Below are 21,128 nucleotides of genomic sequence, written 5' to 3'. Positions count from 1 at the left end.
ATTGAAAAAAAATCTTATAATCGTACTTTCTGATTAATTCTTTACTATGGTAGTTTTCTCTTTCATTAAGTCTCCTAATGACACATTGCCCAATTTAAGAACCAGTTTTATCGTTATACAGTTTAAGACTGTATTGTCTTTGACTATTGACTATCTGGGCTTTTCCTGAAACATAATCATTGTAGACTCAGTTTCCAGATTAATAGTAATTTTTCAGGTTAAAAATAGTAATGATAATAGTTGTTGTTATTGGCAATCTTATTGAAGCTACATGCCTTAAAAAAAAACAAAAAACTTCAGAATCCAGCAGAGAAATAGAAGATGGAAGTTTGTTGGAGTGTTGAAACTCTGCCCTTCTGTGAAAATATTTGAAGCATAGTCCTGAGGCAGCAGTAACATTCTTTTAATTTCCCCATCTGACATTAACTTCATTTTGGGGTGCCTGGTAAAATTGGAAATAGTTGTGATATTTGCTTGGGAAAGATACAACATTACTCGCTTTTCAAGATAAGCGAGAGAGCTTTCGACCTCCTTGGGAGATCTTATACCTAGCTATTCCCTGGATACCCATATCCAATTTCATGCTGTCACTGGGAACTCACTGTTTTTATATCTCTCTCAGATTAAATTTTTAAAAACCTTTTATTTTTAGGGACTGAATTCATGGCCAGGTTACACGAACATCTGAAGTATTTTGTAAATATGAAAATTTCTACAGACAAGTCATGGCAAGGAGTTACCATCTATTTCTCAGGCCATGAGGTTATTATCTTATTTTATTTAAAGAGTTTTTTAAATTTAATCTTGAGAAACATAGCATATTACCACATTTTTTTTAAACATTATATTTAGACTCCTGGAGAAGGAGAACATAAAATCATGGAATTTATCAGATCCGAGAAGGCAAAGCCAGATCATGATCCAAACACCAGACACTGTCTTTATGGCTTAGATGCTGACTTGGTAGGTATAATGTTTATTGTATTATAATCTTATGCCATTGTAGTTAAATATCTAAGAAACTTGGTCTTAATAAAAGAAGATTTCTGGCTGTGGGAACAAATATCGGAGACCTAATAATGATGGCTACTTCTGCTATTACCAAAGTTCTAAAACATTTGGAAAAGGAGTTCTTTTGCCATAGTTTATGATGAACAGGTCTCTATAGTTAGTGTTCACACCTGACTGACCCTAGTGCTATGAATACTCCGCTGAGGTCAGGGTAGAGGGCCCTTTTTACTCTCATGCTTAATACACGATTTTTAATACCACCTGATCTGATGACTCCATAACCCAAGTTTACTAGACTTTTTTTGTTTTAACTTTCTATTACAGAAATTTGCAAATATAAACAGATGTAAAGGAGAGAGCATAATGAACCTCCTTGTGTCCTTCATCTGTCTTCAATAACCTTCAGCTCCTTTCCCTAATCATCTGTCTCCTTCCTCCTCCTCCCCTGGATTCCCTTTTTTTTTTTTTTAAGACTTTTTTTCTTTTTTTTAAATAAATTTATGTATTTATTTATTTTTGGCTGCATTGGGTCTTCGTTGCTGCGCGCGGGCTTTCTCTAGTTGCGGCGAGCGGGGGCTACTCTTCGTTGCGGTGCACGGGCTTCTCATTGCGGTGGCTTCTCTTGTTGCGGAGCACGGGCTCTAGGCACGTGGGCTTCAGTAGTTGTGGCTCGGGGGCTCTAGAGCACAGGCTCAGTAGTTGTGGCGCACGGGCTTAGTTACTCCGCGGCATGTGGGATCTTCCCGGACCAGGGCTTGAACCCGTGTCCCCTGCATTGGCAGGCAGATTCTTAACCACTGCGCCACGAGGAAAGCCCATCCCCTGTATTCTTGAAGTATATGACATGTATTATTTAATCTATAAATATTTCATGATGGAGAATATTAAAAATAATGATAACCCCAATGACATCCCACATAAAATAAAAATTAACAAATCACTGTTTAATATATAAATAACCATTTAGTATTCTCATTTCCCTGATTGCTTCGTAAATGTTTTATTTTGTTTGAATCCGTATTAAAAGAAAATAAACAATATACATTGCAATCGGTTGATATGGTTCACTAGACTATTTGACTTACTTTGGGGATTAGAATACTATGTGAGAACATTAACTGAAAATATCCTTTTCCAGTTTTTTCTGAGTTTTCACATACTAAAGGTATCTTGGCCTCCAGAATAGTCCTGTATTCTTCTGTCATGGAAATGCTGTTGCCCTAATTCCTTACCCATTCCTCCGTGGCAAGTGGAAAGGTGTAAAAACCAAGAGAACATTTTTGGGATGTTTTTTACGGGGGTACAGTGAGTGGTTATAAAGGTTATGTGAGTCTAAAGTGAACATTTTTTTCTTAGAAAAGTACACACAATTTACCCAATTTATAGCCTATAGATAGATCATATTTTGATATTTATACATTTAATTTGCTAATGAATTGTTTATTTTCCTTAAATAAGCGTGTTCTCTACATAGAAACGTTTTTTGATTGCTTTTGTGAACCCAATGCTATAAAAAATGAGAGAATAGAAACATTTCTTCATCATTTTTCAACAGATTATGCTTGGATTAACAAGTCATGAGGCACATTTCTCTCTTTTAAGAGAAGAGGTTCGGTTTGGTGGCAAAAAGACACAAAGGTAAATCATACTGCCTATATATCAGAAGGTAGAACAGAAATTAAATTAGGAATAGTAATCCCTTAACAGGTATATGACCTGTAAATATTTTCTCCCAGTCCGTGGGTTACCTTTTCACTCTGTTGGTAGCATCATTTGATGTACAAAATTTTTAATTTTGATGAATTCCAATCTATTTTTTTCTTTTGTTGCCTGTACTTTTTAGTGTAATATGCAAGAAATCATTGCTGAATCCAATGTCATAAAGCCTTTTCCCATTTTATTCTAAGGGTTTTATAAGTATTAACTCTTACATTTAGGTCTTTGATCTATGTCGAGTTAATTTTTGTATGTGGTATAATGTAATGGTCTATCTTCATTCTTTTGCATGTGGATGTCCAGTTTTCTGAACAACATTTGTTGAAAAACTGTCTTTTCCCCATTGAATGATCTTGGCTCCTTGGTCAAAAATCACGTGACCATATATGCAAGGGTTTGTTTCTGGGATCTGTATTCTATTCCATTGTTCTATATGCCTGTCTTTATGCCAGTACCACAAGTATTTCGATTACTGTACCTTTGTGGTAAGTTTTGAAATCAGGAAGGATGAGACCTCCAACTGTGTTCTTCTTTTTCAGGATTATTTTGGCTGTTTGGGGTCTCCTGAGATTAATAATTTGTAAGATAGATTTTCTGTTTTTTTTTGTAAAAAAGTTGGGATTTTGATCGGGACAGCATTGAATCTAGAGATCCCTTTGGGTAGCATTCACATCTTGATATCAAGTCTTCCAGTCTATTAACATAAAATGTCATTCCATTCATTTATGTCTTCTTTAATTTCTTTCAGTTATGTAGTTTTAGTGTACAAGTCTTTTGCCTCCTTTCTTCTTTTTTTCTTTAATTGAAAATAATGTTTTTAAATATAGTTACCTGCTGTGCATTACATCCCCAGAACTTATTTATCTTATAACTGGAAATTTATACCTTTTCACCACCTTCACCCATTTCACCCACCCCCATCCCCTACCTTTGTGAATCATCAATCTGTTCTCTGTATCTTTGAGTTCAGATTTTTGGCTCTGGCTTTTTCTTTTGCTTCCTTGGTCAAGTTTACTTCTGAGTGTTTTATTCTTTTGGATGGTATTGTAAGTGGAATTGTTTCTTAATTTCCTTTTTGGATTGTTTATTGCTGGTATGTAGAAACACAACTGATTTTTGTGTTGACCTTGTACCCTGCACCTATGCTGAATTCATTTTTTAGTGCTAGTATTTTTTTTTTTGTAGGTTCTATGGGATTTCTACATATAGAATTATACCATCTGTAAATAGAGTTTTACTTCTTTGCAGTTTGGATACTTTTTATTTCTTTTCTTGCCTACTTGCCCTGGCTAGACTTCCAGCATAATGTTGAATAACTATAGTGAAAATGGGCATCCTTGTCTTGTTACTGATCTTAGGAACAAGAATTCCTTTCCTTGGGAGGAAAGCTTTCAGTCTTTCACCATTGATTATGACATTACCTGTGGATTTTTCATAAATTCCCTTAATCATATTAAGGAAATTCCCTTCTGTTCCTACTTTGCTGAATATTTTTATCATGAAAGGGTGTTGAATTTTGACATATGCTTTTTCTGTTAAATGATTATGTGGGGGTTTTTCTCCCTTTGTTTATTAATATGGTGTATTACATTGATTTATTTTCTTATGTTGGACCATCTTTGCATTCCTGCAGACAATCCCATTTGTTCATGGTGTATAAATGCTTTTAATATGCTATTAACAGATTATATTCTTACTTGTAATTAATCCTGGAGTATAGGCCAACAGCCAGGAATATAGACCCCTATAGCAAGCCCGGAAAAAGTAAGAGGAGGAAGTGATGGTGCCTCAACATTGAAGCCTTGGACTGTACTTCAGTAGATATAAAAGTATATGTACTCACTTACCTGTATGCTTTCTGCTGGTGGCCAGCCTTGAATGGGCCAGATCCCACTGGTTTATTACATCTATTATGTATTATTTAGACTTTCTCAATTCTGAGAGTCCTTCCACAGAAAGCATATTGTAAACCAATTATTTTGAACTTTATCTCTGTTGTAATTGTAGTTATATTTTTATCTTAACATTACCCTGCAGCTTGCCTATAAATTACATGCCTTAATGACAAGAATTAACTATCTTCTAATGATAAGTTTTATTTTAAGCTACGTTTTTAAACTTGAACCTTAAAAATATAATAAGCTCTGTGTTGATCATGTGACTAATTACAGGGTATGCGCACCAGAAGAAACCACATTTCACCTTCTACACTTGTCTTTAATGAGAGAGTATATTGACTATGAGTTTTCAGCATTAAAAGTAAGTATTAATATAACCATGGGCCAAAGATGAATATGCAGAAATTTCCATAGGATTTGACTCTTTTCTTCATATTGCATAGGACAAGATCACATTTAAATATGATATTGAAAGGATAATAGATGATTGGATTTTGATGGGATTTCTTGTTGGCAATGATTTTATCCCTCATCTACCTCATTTACATATTAATCATGATGCACTGCCTCTTCTTTATGGAACATATATTACCATCCTGCCAGAACTTGGGGGTAAGAAAAGTTTAATATTCATTTGAAGCTACTTTAATTTAGCACTCAACTAACCCTAAAAATGTCACTCAGTTTATTAGATTATGGCATGCACAACTGAAGTAGGAAAAGAATTTGGAGTTTCTTTTAGTCTAAGGTGCCAAGCTCTCTAAAGTTGTAATTTTCAATGGTTCACAAGCACAGAAGATGATGCCAGTTAAGCAGTCTCATTTATTGATACCTAACTAATTTCCACCTTCAATGGCTTAAGAAAGCCAGCAGAGGTTGCTGGCTCTTAGCTCTTGCTAAGAGTGGTTGCACTTAGCTCTTTTCGTATTTAAGCATAGAAATTTAGTTTTCTGAATGGATAATCATCAGAGTATTTAATATGAGGGAGAGATTTTCAAGTTAAAATGGGAAACTGACAGATAGTGGTGATGCTGAATAAAACAGACGACGGGGAATTCCCTGGCCATCCAGTGGTTAGGATTCCGCATTTTTACTGCAGAAGGCGCGGGTTCAATCCCTGGTCAGGGAACTAAGATCCGGCAAGTCACGCTGCACAGCAAATCAATCAACTAATCAGTCAATCAACAGAGTAGCAGGACATTAGTCTTTTCCTTCTTAAGTTAACATATCAAATGAATGACCTAGATAGATTCTAGAACATGTTTAATTTAATTAACTGTCTCCCATGTTGTTTGGAAATTTGGGAAGATTATTACTATGTAAACCTGGAATTTTTTATATTTTCCGTCAGTTCTTACATACTGTGTATTATAGTAACATCAAGTTCATAGAAACTAGGGCCACTTACATAGTCCAACACTGAGTGTTTTTTCTTGATTAGCAGAATATCAAAACTCAATGTTTTGTAAAAAGAATTGTGTAGAATTGTTTAGAAAAAAATGTCAGCTTTTAGTACAAGTTTAGATTTTGTTCCTTTTAGGTTATATTAATGAAAGTGGGCATCTCAACTTACCTCGATTTGAGAAATACCTTGTGAAACTATCAGATGTAAGTAACTAGAAGTTTTTGTTTTCCTGTCCCAGGGTAGCTATAAATGGTCAGTAACCAATTACATAATACCAGAAGAAAAAGTTTTTGTGCTTCTACTCAAGTTGGTCATTCTGTATAAATAATTTCATCTAAGTTGTTTTTATTTCTATTTGCTTTTTATTTTTAGTTTTCAGAGTAGTAGATGAAGTCCCCATGTAAAAAAGTAATATCCTCTGATTTCCTATGCCCTAGAAGCAGTCACTGTTAAAAGTTTGGTCTGTATTCTTCTAAACATACTTAAGTTATTTTAAAATAAATGTAAATATTTCTGTACAGTTTGATCGAGAGCACTTCAGTGAAGTTTTTGTGGACCTAAAGTGGTTTGAAAGCAAAGTTGGTAACAAGTACCTGAATGAAGCAGCAGGTGTCGCAGCAGAAGAAGCCAAGAACTACAAGGAAAAGAAAAAATCAAAGGTGTCCATTTTTTTAGGTGTCCTTTCATTTTTTTAAGCTGTAAAGGTAAAACTGATAGTCCTTGTTTCTCACTTTCTTTCTTATGATTTTGGGGTTGCCTCATTTTAGTTTCATTTCTTCTTTTCCTCTATGGACATTTTAAAAATTGTTTTGGTTTCTTTTTCTCTATTAGATTCTATCATTTAAATCTGATCTTTAAAAATCAGTTTATTTTTACCATCAAAGAACATTGTGTTTTCTTTGTTCTTCCACTCTATTAATAAGTGTATAAAACATTTCTAAATATAAGAGCCCAGAAAATTAGTTAAAGTGTGGATATTTATAGCATTTAATGTTATGAGACATTAACTAGATCAGTGATTTTTCTCTAGAAGTAATTTGTATATAAAATCGTATGTAAGGGCTTCCCTGGTGGCGCAGTGGTTGAGAGTCTGCCTGCCAATGCAGGGGACACGGGTTCGAGCCCTGGTGTGGGAAGATCCCACATGCCGCGGAGCAACTGGGCCTGTGAGCCATAATAACTGAGCCTGTGCGTCTGGAGCCTGTGCTCCGCAACAAGAGAGGCCACGATAGTGAGAGGCCCGCGCACCTCGATGAGGAGTGGCCCCCGCTTGCCGCAACTGGAGAGAGCCCTCGCACAGAAACGAAGACCCAACACAACCATAAATAAATAAATTAAAAAAAAAAATGCAAACCGTTAAAAAAAAATGCTGTTATTGGTTTAAAAAAAAATCGTATGTAAAATACAGTGATAGGCTAGGCTAAGAGTAGTTAATAGCACAATATCTGGTAACTGTTAGGTCCTCAATAAGTGACTAGAGTCAGTTAGAATATGCTAGTACCCTGTAAAACACCTCTAAGAAGCCCTAAAGAACGTCTTATGTGTGTTAGCTTGGAAAATAAACCTCTTCTGAAATTTTCCTCAGCTAACCCATAGTTACTGGATTCTGGTGAAACTGATGAGTTTCCTGCACTCTCTTTGCTGTACTGGTTTTATTCAGGCTCAAGCCCAATATCTCTTGCTCCAGGAAGGGCAACTGTCCTGATTTCCTTTAGTGCAGTCTTTCTAATTGCTTAACTTTTCCTCAGTGGAACTTAGCAGTAGTCAGTCTGCATTCTACTCTGTTTCTTATCTTAATAAAACAGGCTCTGCAACTTTTGGGGGACCTGTACCCACAAACTTAAATATCAGTAATCCATGGCTCCGCCCACCTCAGCTCAGTCCGTAAGCTTCACCAGTCATCCAGGGGTGTGTAGTTAACATTAGAGACACTGGTAGAATGAAAGGAACTGGAGAAACAGCCCAGACACAGGAACTTGGCAGAGGCCCTAGCTTGGATGAAGAAAAGGAAATTGGGAATAAGGGAGTAGGAAGAACTAATGAGAGGCACTGGCAGTTGATAGGCAGTTAGAAGTAGAGGAGAGGAAGGATGAAATCACAAGGAGGAAGAATAGACGGGCAGGATATGAAGGATGTGATGAAATGGAAGAACTTTAGAAAAGCAGATGAGTTACATGGAAGAAAATTTAGAAGTGGCTGGTAGAGTCATAGGAATGATGGGATCCAGAGATACAGAAAAATAGGTAATATTTGCAGTTTTTGGATTCAATCATAAACAAACAGATTGTGTTAACAATAGCCCAGAATTTGACATATAAAAATGTTAAAGTTGAAAGAATTTGATATTGATTGTGTACTTTTCTCTAAATAAATGAAATATTCTTGAAGTGTTTTTTTCTTGGAACACATATATAATTAAATTAATTTATCTTTTATATTGGTGAACATTACTTGTTATTTATCATTGAGGGGTCTGAATGTTAAGTTCTACATAATAAAGATTTATAGCTTCAGGAAACAAGTGATATAAAACCAAAAGCATTTACACACCATTTGAAGAATATTTTTAAAACAAACTTTTACAGTGTGTCACTTAAGGATCATTCAGTTATCTTTAGTATTTTTAAAATATCCCTGTTAAATGTCTCACCTTGAAGTATATCCTGCCTTAATTTTATATTGACTTATAATTTGTGTAGGGCCAGGAAAACTCCGTATGTTGGGCTGCTTTAGACAAAAATGGAGAAGAAGTGGTAACTTCTAAGGGTGAGTACGAACTATGTATTTTAATATATGCTATTTTTTTTGACAGAATAGTTGTTATATCTTTCCTTTATTAGTACTAATTCAATAATATTGGATGAAATAGATGTCTATGATAGTTTATAAGCATCTGCTTTGATATGTATTTATCAAAGCATTAGATGGAAAAACGGAATATTCGTAATTGTCAGCCACTGTCTTTCTTTTTTCCAGACAATTTAGAAGATGAGACTGAAGATGATGACTTGTTTGAAACCGAGTTTAGACAATATAAAAGAACATATTACATGACAAAGATGGGAGTTGACGTAGTTTCTGAGTACGTTTTTGCCAGTGCTTTTACTTTAAAGTAGAAAAAAATTAGACTTTGCAGTTTCTTCAGAAAACAACATAATTTTGATAGTTATGGTAATGGGTGGAAAGGATTTTTTGTTTTCGTAAATTATTGTAGACCTTTCAACTAGTACCGTTTTGGACAAGGTAGCATTAATTGACGTGTATTATGCAGTTGACCTTTGAACAACATGGGTTTGAACTGCACAGGTCCACTTACATGTGGACTGTTTTTACTAAATACTTAATGCAGTACTATGTGATTCACAGTTGGTTGAATCCACAATTGGTTGAATCCACAGCTGCGGAATCGCAGATACAGAGAGCCAACTAGTTATAGGTGGATTTTCTACTACACAGAGGGTTGGCGCCCCTAACTCCAGCATCGTTCAAGGGTCCTTTGATAAAAATTGCCAAATAGATAATGGTTAGTGCTTTGCTTCCCATCTTCTAAAGCTCACATGACACTTATCTCAAAGGGCACCTGGCTCAGCCCCAGGTTAATAACTAGTACAAAAGTTCCTTAACAGCTTGACCTCTAGAATGGTGGTCCACACTTCTAAACTACAGCCCACAGTATGAATTACATATATTCGTATTTTATTTATTTTAATTAACAAATGCTTATAAAGTGCTTACCAAGTGCCAGGCACTATTCTAAACATTTGAAAAATATTAACTCATTTATATTTTAATAATATAAACATATAAATATATATATGTATAAGATGAAAATGTTAACTTGTTGTAATTCTCACAATAATTCTCTAAGATAAGTAGAATTATTATTACTTTAAAATAGAGGAAATTAAGGAATGAGAGGTTTAAGTGATTTGCTTGAAGTGATATGCATAGGTAGTGAGTGGCAGAGCCAGGGTTTAAACACAAGCAGTCTGGCTCCAGAGCCCATGCTTAACCACCAGATGAGGCTGCTTTTCTGTAAGTGAAATGAGAGTTTCATGAAATGCTGTGTACCCTTATTACATTAGCAAGTAGGACTTTTGAGACTTGAGAAATAACATATTTAAAATAGTATGCTTTTAATCCTTTTTTCCTTTGTTCTTATATTTCCTTGATTACAGTTAAGATAGAACTGTAGTACATGCAGTTGACATTAAATGCTTAATTTGATAGGAAACTAGTCTTATGTTTTATTTCTTTTTCCTTTTATATAGTAAAATATAGACTTATGAAAATGAGATACTATCTGTTTGCCTAGCAAATAAGCAAATCTTTTTAAGTTGTTACATTCAGTGTTGGTCCAGGAGTGGCGGTAGATTTCTTCCCTTAATTACTGGTGGAAATATAAATTGGTAAAATTATTTTGGAAACTACATATCCAAAAGCCTTTAAAATAGTCATCCCTTTGACCCAAGAATTCTAATTGTTAAAATGTCTTAAAAATATAAAATTAAACACAGAAGAACCTTATCCACAAGGAAGTTTATTACAAAGGTTTTTAAAAGTAAAAAATTAGAAACAATGTACATGTCCAGTAAGAATGTTCACCATAATTGTCTCCACCTCCTCCTCATTACAATCACTATCTCTGCCATTTCCAGTGTTTCCAGAATATGCAGAACTGTTAAACTGGTACTTATGGAAAGTTCATAACAATTCAGAAAGATACTTTCAGTATATCATTAAGTACAAATTTTAAAAGCAGGATACAAAAATCATAATGCACAGTATCGTCTCATTAATACCTAAAAAAAAAGAAAAAAAAAAAAAAAAAAACCTGGGCATAGAAAAGACATTGAAAAAAATACCAAAAGGTAATAGTGATTGCTATAAGGTGATAAAAATGCTTTTCGTCATTATCTGTATTCTCAGTAATGAGGAAATATTTCTTTTATAATAAAAAAGTAATGCATTTCATTTTAAAAAGCATAGCTCCCAGGACTTCCCTGGTGGCACAATGGTTAAGAATCCACCTGCCAATGCAGGAGACACGGGTTCAAGCCCTGGTCTGGGAAGATCCCACATGCCGCGGAGCAACTAAGCCCATGCGCCACAACTACTGAGCCTGCTCTCTAGAGCCCGTGAGCCACAGCTACTGAGCCCACGCACCACATCTACTGAAGCCTGCACGCCTAGAGCCCGTGCTCCGCAACAAGAGAAGCCACTGCAATGAGAAGCCCGTGCACCGCAATGAAGAGTAGCCCCCACTTGCCTCACCTAGGTAAAACCTGCGAGCAGCAGTGAAGACCCAGCGCAGCCAAAAATAAATTAATTTAAAAAACAAAAAAAGGGCTTCTCTGGTGGCCCAGTGGTTGAGAATCTGCCTGCCAATGCAGGGGACACGGGTTCGATCCCTGGTCTGGGAAGATCCCACATGCCACGGAGCAACTAAGCCCATGCGCCACAACTACTGAGCCTGGGGTCTAGAGCCCGTGAGCCACAACTACTGAGCCTGCCAGCCTAGAGCCCATGCTCCACAACGAGAGAAGCCACCGCCATGAGAAGTCTGCGCACCGCAAAGAAGAGTAGCCCCCACTCGCCGCGACTAGAGAAAGCCCACGCGCAGCAACAAAGACCCAACGCAGCCGAAAATCGATATATAAAATAAATAAATTTATTTAAAAAAAAAAAGCGTAGCTCCCAGAAATAATGTAGATCTAGAATTTTAAGTGTATCTCTACCTGAATTTTGGTAACAGACACTAACAAGGTTTATAGCCACTTTGGGGTTTGACCTAGAGTGCTCTTTTTTGCTGTGTGTGTGTGTGTGTGTGTGTGTGTGTGTGTGTAATGTGTGTGTGATTATTTTACCTTAAGTGATGGTTTTTGAGAAAAAGGGATTAGAGGGAATATTGTTCAGTGGATATAGCACTTTTCAAAGTGTGTTCTAGCTCTATAACCAGATTTTAAGATCTGATTTCCTCCTGTGATTCTCTCAGGCATCCTCCCAAGTAAAGAAGATTCCCATCCCTATCTCTCATCACACCCTGAATGTTTAAGGAATTGGTAGTGCCACATTATAGAAAGCTTCATTAACTAAATCCTCAAACTTTAAACCAAAGACACAGTACATTGACTGAATAAATATGCACAGCATGTTTAAGTATTCTGATAGTTGATTTAGGAAAACTATAAGGCAAACCTTTAATCTGGCATGATGGAATTTTTTAAAAATAATATTTTGGAGTTTTTCTGATTGCAGTTTTTGGCTTATTCATTGATTAAATAAAACATGTGAGGCAGAATGTGATATCAGGAGATATCATGCTCTAAACACAGTGGCCTGTCTTCAAAAAATAATGTTATAATGAAAATATTCTTTTCTATTTTCAGTGACTTTCTGGCTGATCAAGCTGCATGTTATGTGCAGGCAATACAGTGGATTTTGCACTATTACTATCATGGAGTTCAGTCCTGGAGCTGGTGAGGGAATAAAAACAAAAAGTTTTGTCTTTATAATGGTTCATTCTAGTGTAAACTCATTTGAGAATCTCTTTTCTTTTTATTTCTATTTATGATAGTATTTTTAAAAAGATACAGCCAAGTTTAAATGAAATACAAGTAATCTTTTTTTATATGAAAATACTTTAAAAAGACCCTTTTATAACAAAGATACTTCAAGCTATAGCAGATGGCCCATAATAAAAGCTCTATGTTAATCTAAGGATTTAAAATTTTCTGTCATAATGAAGTGTGACAAAGTCTTGATAATTATTGGGTCTCAGCAGTGGTTAAGTGGGATTGTTTATTATATTCTTCTCTACATTTTTATGTGTTTGAAAAAATTTTTCTACCAGGAGTAATTATTGAAGAATGGGTTATATGAATGTTAGACTGGGAAGGGTAAAGAAGAAAGGAGAAAGGAATTACTTGCTTTTCCTGGAAATAATAATAATTTCTCTCGTTTCCTATTCCAGCAAGTTCCATCTACATTTCCAAACCATCCACTGAAATAGAAAAAATAACAAGCCAAAATACGCGGCAGGGAAAAGCAGAGACTTTTAAGTGATGAGATAGCTTGTTTTGTTTTGTTTTGTTTTGTTTTCAGAACACCTGCTAGGCTCTGTTTTAAAGCACCAACAGCAAAACAGACCAGTGCAAAATAATGTGGCATTAATTTCACATGATTTCACTTACTAATAGCCTTTAAAAATCTTTGCAATAACTAACATGATTCTCAGGGCATCTCTGAAGAGTATTCTATGACAAAAGTCCTTGATTTGCCATTTTTTAAGAGGGTGAGTGTAAGTTATCCCTATTATATTACCAGGAGTTAAGGCCAGGCACTTGAAACGCATGTTCTCATATAATCCTCACAACTATTTAAAGTAAGCATTGTTCTCTGCCTTTTACAGATGAGGATTAGAGAGGTTAAGTAATCTTTCCAAGATGACATATACCCAAGAATCAAGTCCAAGGCTATCTGATTCCCAAAGTCTATACGTTTTGCCTTGTTTCACATGCCATTCTGCCTCCTAAACTTCCCCACCCTTTTGAAGTATGACATAATTGTGGAATATAAAAATATTTCTTCATTGTTTTGTTGGTATCTTTAGTCAAACATTAAGAACATTGAAAGTTTTTTAAAAATTGTATGTTTCAAGTTTTGTAAAAATATTTTTTCTGTAGTTAAATATGGGAAGGTATTAAAAACAAAAAAGTTAGTGTGTATGATTGATAAATGGTTTAATCCTTACCACAAACACAATACATATATACTAATGCAAAGATAAAAGTTCTTAGAACTGACTAGTAACAGCCTATGAGCTCAGACTCACTGTTCCCTCTGTCCTTATGAGAGAAGCTCAGGCCCACATGAGCTAACTGAAAGCCTTCTGACTACCTCATTACTTCATTCTAAGAATCTATTGTTTGGAAGACTCACAGTCAACATTTTGGAAACTAAACAGCCATTATATAATTTACATATATAAATAATTAATAAATTATATATTATATATTTATATATTATTAATATATATATCCTTGCATGCATCCAAATTTTGAGTGTGAAACTGCACTTTAAAAATTAAGGAAATAAAATATTTGTTGCCATCAAATGACCTAAATTTTGCAACATTGCTGATTTTTTATATTCAAGTAGCAGAATTATGAATGATTTTTTGTCTTTAGAATTATTGCCATGTGTTGTTAAAATAGAATATGGAAAAGTATATACTTACTATTGACCTCTTTCATAAAATTGCCAATTGTTTAAAACTCAGTTTTGTTTTATAGGTTTTATCCGTACCATTATGCACCTTTCCTATCTGATATCCGCAACATCAGTACACTCAAAATCCATTTTGAACTAGGAAAACCTTTTAAGCCATTTGAACAGCTTCTTGCTGTACTTCCAGCAGCTAGCAAAAATTTACTTCCTACATGCTACCAGGTGAGTTTTAGAATTAAATGTGTTTACAGTCTTTTTAATATTTAGGAGCTCCTCCTGCAAACTTAGAAACATCATACCCAAATTTCTTCTTTATTTTCAGTTTCAAATATAAGATTCCTTAAACAAGTCCCTTGAAAAGTAATTGCTTGATTTAAAGTTAGCTTTGTTTTATATTTTATTTTTATTTATTTATTTATTTGGTTGTGCCGGGTCTTAGTTGCAGCCTGTGGGCTCCTTAGTTTCAGCAGGTGGGCTCCTTAGTTGTGGCTCACCGGCCCCTTAGTTGTGGCATGCAAACTCTTAGTTGCAGCATACATGTGGGATCTAGTTCCCTGACCAGGTATCAAACCCGGGCCCCACTGCACCACCAGGGAAGTCCCCAAGTTAGCCTTGTTTTAAAAATGCAAACGAATTTCATAAGCCATTCAGAGCATAGCTTCTTTATTTTCAGTATCTTTAAGCACATCTTCAATTTGTCTCTGCACTGATGAAAGTAAACTGAGATAGGCAAAATCCGAAGCCATCTACTTTGTCCAAACGTTTACAGATTTCATTTCAGTTCTCTTTTACCCTCTACCTATTAGAATACAGATGATTCTAATAAGTTATTTATATCAACAAAAGTATTACCTCAGTTTATATTTGGATTTTAAGCATTTCATTTACCAAATTGTGGAATAAAAGGCTTTTCTCTGGTTAACATATTTCACATAACAGGAGAAAGATATTTCAGGGGTGATTGAGTCACCAAAATTACACTAAGCCTGCTAAGCTGATTCTGAGAGTAAACTTCATTTAGTTCTTCTAGAGCATCAGTCTCTTCTTCTAATTCCATGGTCTGGTACCAGGAACTGGAGTAGACACATATAAACACAAACACACACACCTGCCTTCACTGCTTGAACAGTATCAGGCTTCCTTCTGTATCTTTCTGAAACTTAACCTGTCCTTCATCCTGGCCCCTGGCCTTCCTTTCTTAAGTTTCTTTGATGCTTTTTTCCTACCTTCACATACATTAAGGATTGATGCTCAACCACTCTGGAACAGTAACCATGTAGGGTTTTATAGCCACATCTGTTTTGATTGTTCTGTGCTCATGACTTGCTGATTATTAAATACTTTGAATATTACCTTGAGAAATATGCTGTTTCTTTAAATTTTTTATATCATAATCTTCCATATTCCTTTCCTAGAAGACATCTTTAACTTTCTTTATCTACTTCTGTTATAAAATCTCTAATAAAAACGTCATATTGAACTTCTTATCTTTGCTATTGGTAGTAAAGAGATTTTGGATTTCAGGATTTTTTTTCTTTTTAAATTATCTTAGTTCTTATATAACTTAATAAAATCAGTTGATTAGGACATGAAAATAAATTGCCTAAGGTTAAAAATGGAGTGTGTGAAATGAACTGAAGTCTGAATGGGAAAACAATTTAGATAGGCCTTGTAAAGTGAAAAGACAATAAAAGATAGAAATGATAAAATTCAGAGTAAAGATAGTTTTGCTACATAATTAGGTTAGTGGAACAGGAAAGTGGTGAACGGTGTTGAAATTAGAAGCCTCATACTTGAAAATCAAAATATTACAAGTATATTACAACATATCTAAGATGTGAAAATTTACTTTTGCTTTGCTTAGAAATTTTAAACTGTAACAATTGAGGAAATATTATAAATATATTAACAGAAAGCTACATTGATATTAGTTGTTACATTTCTATTACACTATTTTATATTTTCACAGCATTTGATGACCAATGAAGACTCGCCAATTATAGAATATTATCCACCTGATTTTAAAACTGACCTAAATGGGAAGCAACAGGAATGGGAAGCTGTGGTTCTAATACCTTTTATTGATGAGGTCAGTGCATGAAATAGTTATATGTACCTGTATATTTTAATCAGATATTATTTCACATAAATTAATAAGCAGTGGATTTTAATTACCATTTGTGTTTTGTTAATGAATTTTAACTACTCTCATCTTCATTATGTGCATCAAAACTTGTAGGTATGCTAATTATAAGAAAGCTGGCATTGCTTTACTAATAGTAGACAAAGTAGGCTTCAGAACAAGGAGCATTACCAGAAATCAAAGGCTTGAATAACACTGTAAACTTACTCAACCTCATTAATATATGTAGAACACTGTGCCCAACAACTAAAGAATGCACATTTTTAAGTGAAAGAACATTCACCAAGATTATTTGGTGAGACATAAAACATGTCTGAATAAATTTAAAAGGGTTGAAATTATAAAGAGAATGTTCTCTGACCACATGGAATTAAATTAAAAATCAGTAACAACTCTCTGGGAAGTTTACAGATATTTTGAAATTAAATAACACACTTCTAAATAATCCATAGATTAAATTAAAAGGGATATTTGAAAATACTTTATCTGAATGATAATGAGAACACGTATCATAATCTATGATAAAGCTAAAGCAAGGCTTAAAGGGAGACTTAAGGTTCTAGATGCTTATGCTAACCAATAAGACATTTTAAAATAAATTAAGCTTCCTACCATAAGAAGCTAGAAAAACAAGAGCAATTTAAATCCAAACTAAGCAGAATGAAGGAAATAAAAAAGATAGCAGAAATCTATGGAAAATGAACAAACAATAGAGAAAAATCAATGAAACCAAAAGTTGGTCCTCTGAAAAGATTAATAAAATTGATAAATCCTAGCTAGACAGATCAAGAAAGGCTGAAAAAAGCCAGAGCACAAGGGGAGAACACATAAATTGCCAATATTTGGAATGAAAGAAGAGGTGTCCTATAAACTCTATAGCTATTAAAAGAATCCGTAAGGGATATTGTGAACAATTTTATGCCAACGAATTCAGCAACCTAAGTGAAATGAACACAGTTCTTTAAAGACACAATTCAGCAAAACTGACCCAAAAAAATGTAAAAATCTGAGTAGTCCTATACCTTTTAAAGACATTTAGTTTCATGATTTAAAATCTTCTCACAGAGAAAATTCTAGGTTCAGATGTCTTGACTTGTGAATTCTAGCAAGCATTCAAGGAAGAAATAATACCAATTTTACACAAACTTTGAGAACATAGAAGAGGAATAATCACTTCCCAATATATTTTATTAGACCAGCATAATGCAGATACCCATAGTAAATGATGTTACAAGAAAAGAAAATTACTTGCTAATATCCCTCCTAAAAGTAAATGCAAAAACGTTTAACAAAATAAAGCCAGATGGGATCCAATAATATGTTAGAAGGATAATACTCATAACCAAATGTCATTTGTTTTAGAAAGACAGTGTTGATTTGCGATGTGATTTACCACACTATCAGTATTCAACATCCAATTTTAATAGAAATGCTCAACATACAGTACTAGAAATAAGAGGACACTTCCTCAGCCAGATAAAGTGCATCTTAAAAAAACTTACTGCTAACAATATACTTAATAGTAAAATTTTGAATGTTTTCTCTGTAAAATCAAGGGTAAGACAAGGATGTTTATTCTAACCAGTTCTAATACTGTCCTGGAAGTCCAGTGTATTAAGTCAAGGAAAAGAAATAAAGGCATGCAGATTAGAAAGGAAGAAGAAAAATTGTTTTTATATGCACATAACACTATTACATATATAAAAAATTCTAAGCAATCTTCAAAAAGATACTCTAACCAATAAGTAAATTTAGCAAGGTCACAGGATATAAAATCTATACAAAATTCAATTGTGTTTCTCTATACTAGTAGTAAACAATTGGAAAATATAAATTTTTTTAAATAAAAAGATTTTTATTCTGCTTTCAATAGCATTAAGATATATAAAATACACAGTTACAAATTTAACAGCATGCACACTGAATACTACAATAGTGTTGAGATATAGAAACCTAAATAAATGGAGGGACATACCATGTTCAAGGAATAGAAGATTTAGTATTGTTAAGATGTACCCTCTTCCCAGATTGATCTTTGGACTCAACATAATCCCAATGAAAAGGCCAGCAGATTTTTGTGTAGAAATCAGAAATCCTATTCTAAAGTCTTTATGAAATTGCAGAGGATCTAGAGTAGCCAAAGCAATCTATAGGAAGAAAAACAATACTGGAAGACTTTCGTTCTCTGATTTCATGACTTACCATGAAGCTAAAGTAATCAAGGGAGTATGTTACTTACATGGCAATAGACAGATCAGTGGAACAGAATTGAGTCCAAACATAGATCTATACTTGTCCAGTTAATAAATTTTCAATTAAGACATCAAAGCTATTCAATGGGTAAAGAAAAAGCTTTTCAACAATTGGTGCTGAAACAGCTGGCTATATATGTTGAAAAAACCTGTACACTAGTGTTCAGAGCAACTTATTTGTGATAACCCCAAACTGGAAAAAATTTGAATATCCTTCAATGAGTGAGTGAATAAAAAAACTGTAGTACATCCATATAAAGGCATACTACTCAGCAATAAAAAGAACTATTGATATATACAACGGATGGAAAAAAGTTCATTTGAGTGAAAAAGTCAATCTTGGAAGGTTTTAGATAGTTCCATTTATATAATATTTTTGAAATGACAAAATTATTGTAATATAAAACACATCAGTGGTTGTTAGGGGTTAGGGTTGGGGATAGGGTGTGACTATAAAGGGATAACATGAAGGGGTTTCTTTATGATGATGTGACAGTTCTGTATTCCAGTTTTAGTGGTGGTTACATGAATCTATACATATGGTAAAAATTCCATAGTACTGTATACACACACAAAATTTAGATATAAAAACTAGTGAAATCCGAATAAATCTGTAGTAGTGATGTACCAGTGTCAATTTCCTGGTTTTGATGATGTACTGTGGCTGTGTGTAAGATGTTTTCATTGAAAGGTACATGGGAACACACCATACTAATTCTGCAAATTCTTATGAATCTTAATGTTTTTTGCCACTGTACACAATGCTGTGAAAAAAGGACTTGTGTGTTTATGTATTCTTTTTGTTTGTTTGTTTGTGTGTTAATGCATTCTTATATATCAGAGATTTTATTTTTGTAAGGTAGAATCCCCAAAGCAGGAATGCTTGGTTAATAGGAATGTGTATTTTTTGTTTTTCAAAAGTGTTCTTTTTCAAGAAGACTGGTCTAATTCACACCAGCAATATTTAAGTGCCTACTTCTCTGCTTTTCTAGTCCTGAATATTATTGCTTTATTTAATTTTGATGATAAAGTCTACTGATGATAAAGAATGCCATTCATTCAAATTTATTTTTCCCTGATTCCTAATTTAAGTATATTTTTATGTATGTTTGTCTTTTGCATTTTCTCTTTTGTAAATTGTCTGTTTATATCCTTTTCCTCATTTTCTTTTTTTGATTTTGAACAACTCTTTTTATATTAGGAATATTTTTCCCCAGTGTGGCATTTGCCTGTTGATTTTTTTGTGACATCTTTTATCACATACATTTTCTTTTACTTGAAAAATGTCTTTTTCCTTAAAGCTGTTTGGCTTTTTCCTGCCTTACTTAAGAGTTTTTCACTCCAAATTATCAATAATCTCCTAGATTTTTTCCCATTATTTTTGTTGTCTCATTACTCTGATACTTGCTTTTGTATATGGTATGATATTGGAAAGTATATGTGCTTTCTCTCCCAGCTGGATAGCTAGTTATGACAAAAACATTATTTAAATATCTGAAATACTATGTTTGACATAGATTTGGATTTGTTTTTGAACTCTGTTTTGTTCTTCTGGTCTGTGGGTCTCTTGTGGTGTCAATACTTAAGTGTTTTGCTTACAGATAGTTTTATAAAAAGTGATAGGATCTGGTAAGACAAGTTCCTGGTAACTTTTTGCAGCTCACACATTCATCCTTCCAATATGAACACTAACGTCATTTTGTCCTTTAAAAAGAAATATTTTAAACCATTGTGATTTGATTGGAATTATGTTAAATACAAAAGATAATTGGGGGCTTCCCTGGTGGCGCAGTGGTTAAGAATCCGCCTGCCAATGCAGGGCACACGGGTTCGAGCCCTGGTCCCGGAAGATCCCACATGCCGCGGAGCAGCTGGACCCGTGAGCCACAATTACTGAGCCTGCGCGTCTGGAGCCTGTGCTCCGCAACAAGAGAGGCCGCGATGGTGAGAGGCCCGCGCGCTGCGATGAAGAGTGGCCCCCACTTGCCACAACTGGAGAAAGCCCTCGCACAGAAGCGAAGACCCAACACAGCCAAAAATAAATAAATAAATAAAATTAAAAAAAAAAAAAGATAATTGGAAAGATGAACATACCTATACCATTGTACAATTTGTAAAGTAAGAGATTAATGAGCAGTGAATTAAGATAAATTATAGGGCTTCCCTGGTGGCGCAGTGGTTGAGAATCCGCCTGCCAATGCAGGGGACACGGGTTCGAGCGCTGGTCTGGGAAGATCCCACATGCCGCGGAGCAACTAAGCCCGTGAGCCACAACTACTGAGCCTGCGCGTCTGGAGCCTGTGCTCCGCAACAAGAGAGGCCGCGACAGTGAGAGGCCCGCGCACCGCGATGAAGAGTGGCCCCCGCTTGCCGCAACTAGAGAAAGCCCTTGCACAGAAATGAAGACCCAACACAGTCATAAATAAATAAATAAATAAAACAAAAAAAACAAAAAAAAAAGATAAATTATAATT

At 34.6% G+C, this 21,128-nt stretch overlaps 1 protein-coding gene across 4 annotated transcripts in view; it reads left to right on the top strand.

The window, feature by feature from the left end:
* The window catches only part of XRN1 (5'-3' exoribonuclease 1), a 101,674-nt gene that overhangs the window by 13,529 nt on the left and 67,017 nt on the right, over positions 1-21,128 (top strand). For all 4 annotated transcript variants that reach the window (XM_036851828.1, XM_036851829.1, XM_036851827.1 and 1 more), the window contains exons 4-15: positions 653-762; positions 853-963; positions 2,567-2,649; positions 4,899-4,986; positions 5,069-5,237; positions 6,166-6,233; positions 6,552-6,689; positions 8,730-8,796; positions 9,007-9,112; positions 12,420-12,509; positions 14,325-14,481; positions 16,229-16,348. In XM_036851828.1, the coding sequence (XP_036707723.1) occupies positions 653-762; positions 853-963; positions 2,567-2,649; positions 4,899-4,986; positions 5,069-5,237; positions 6,166-6,233; positions 6,552-6,689; positions 8,730-8,796; positions 9,007-9,112; positions 12,420-12,509; positions 14,325-14,481; positions 16,229-16,348 (1,307 nt within the window). The remainder of the gene's footprint in view (positions 1-652; positions 763-852; positions 964-2,566; positions 2,650-4,898; positions 4,987-5,068; positions 5,238-6,165; positions 6,234-6,551; positions 6,690-8,729; positions 8,797-9,006; positions 9,113-12,419; positions 12,510-14,324; positions 14,482-16,228; positions 16,349-21,128) is intronic.

Source organism: Balaenoptera musculus, chromosome 4 (genome assembly GCF_009873245.2).
Source record: "Balaenoptera musculus isolate JJ_BM4_2016_0621 chromosome 4, mBalMus1.pri.v3, whole genome shotgun sequence".
In the NCBI taxonomy this organism is placed as follows: domain Eukaryota; kingdom Metazoa; phylum Chordata; class Mammalia; order Artiodactyla; family Balaenopteridae; genus Balaenoptera; species Balaenoptera musculus.
This window is presented reverse-complemented; position numbering and strand designations above follow the sequence as displayed.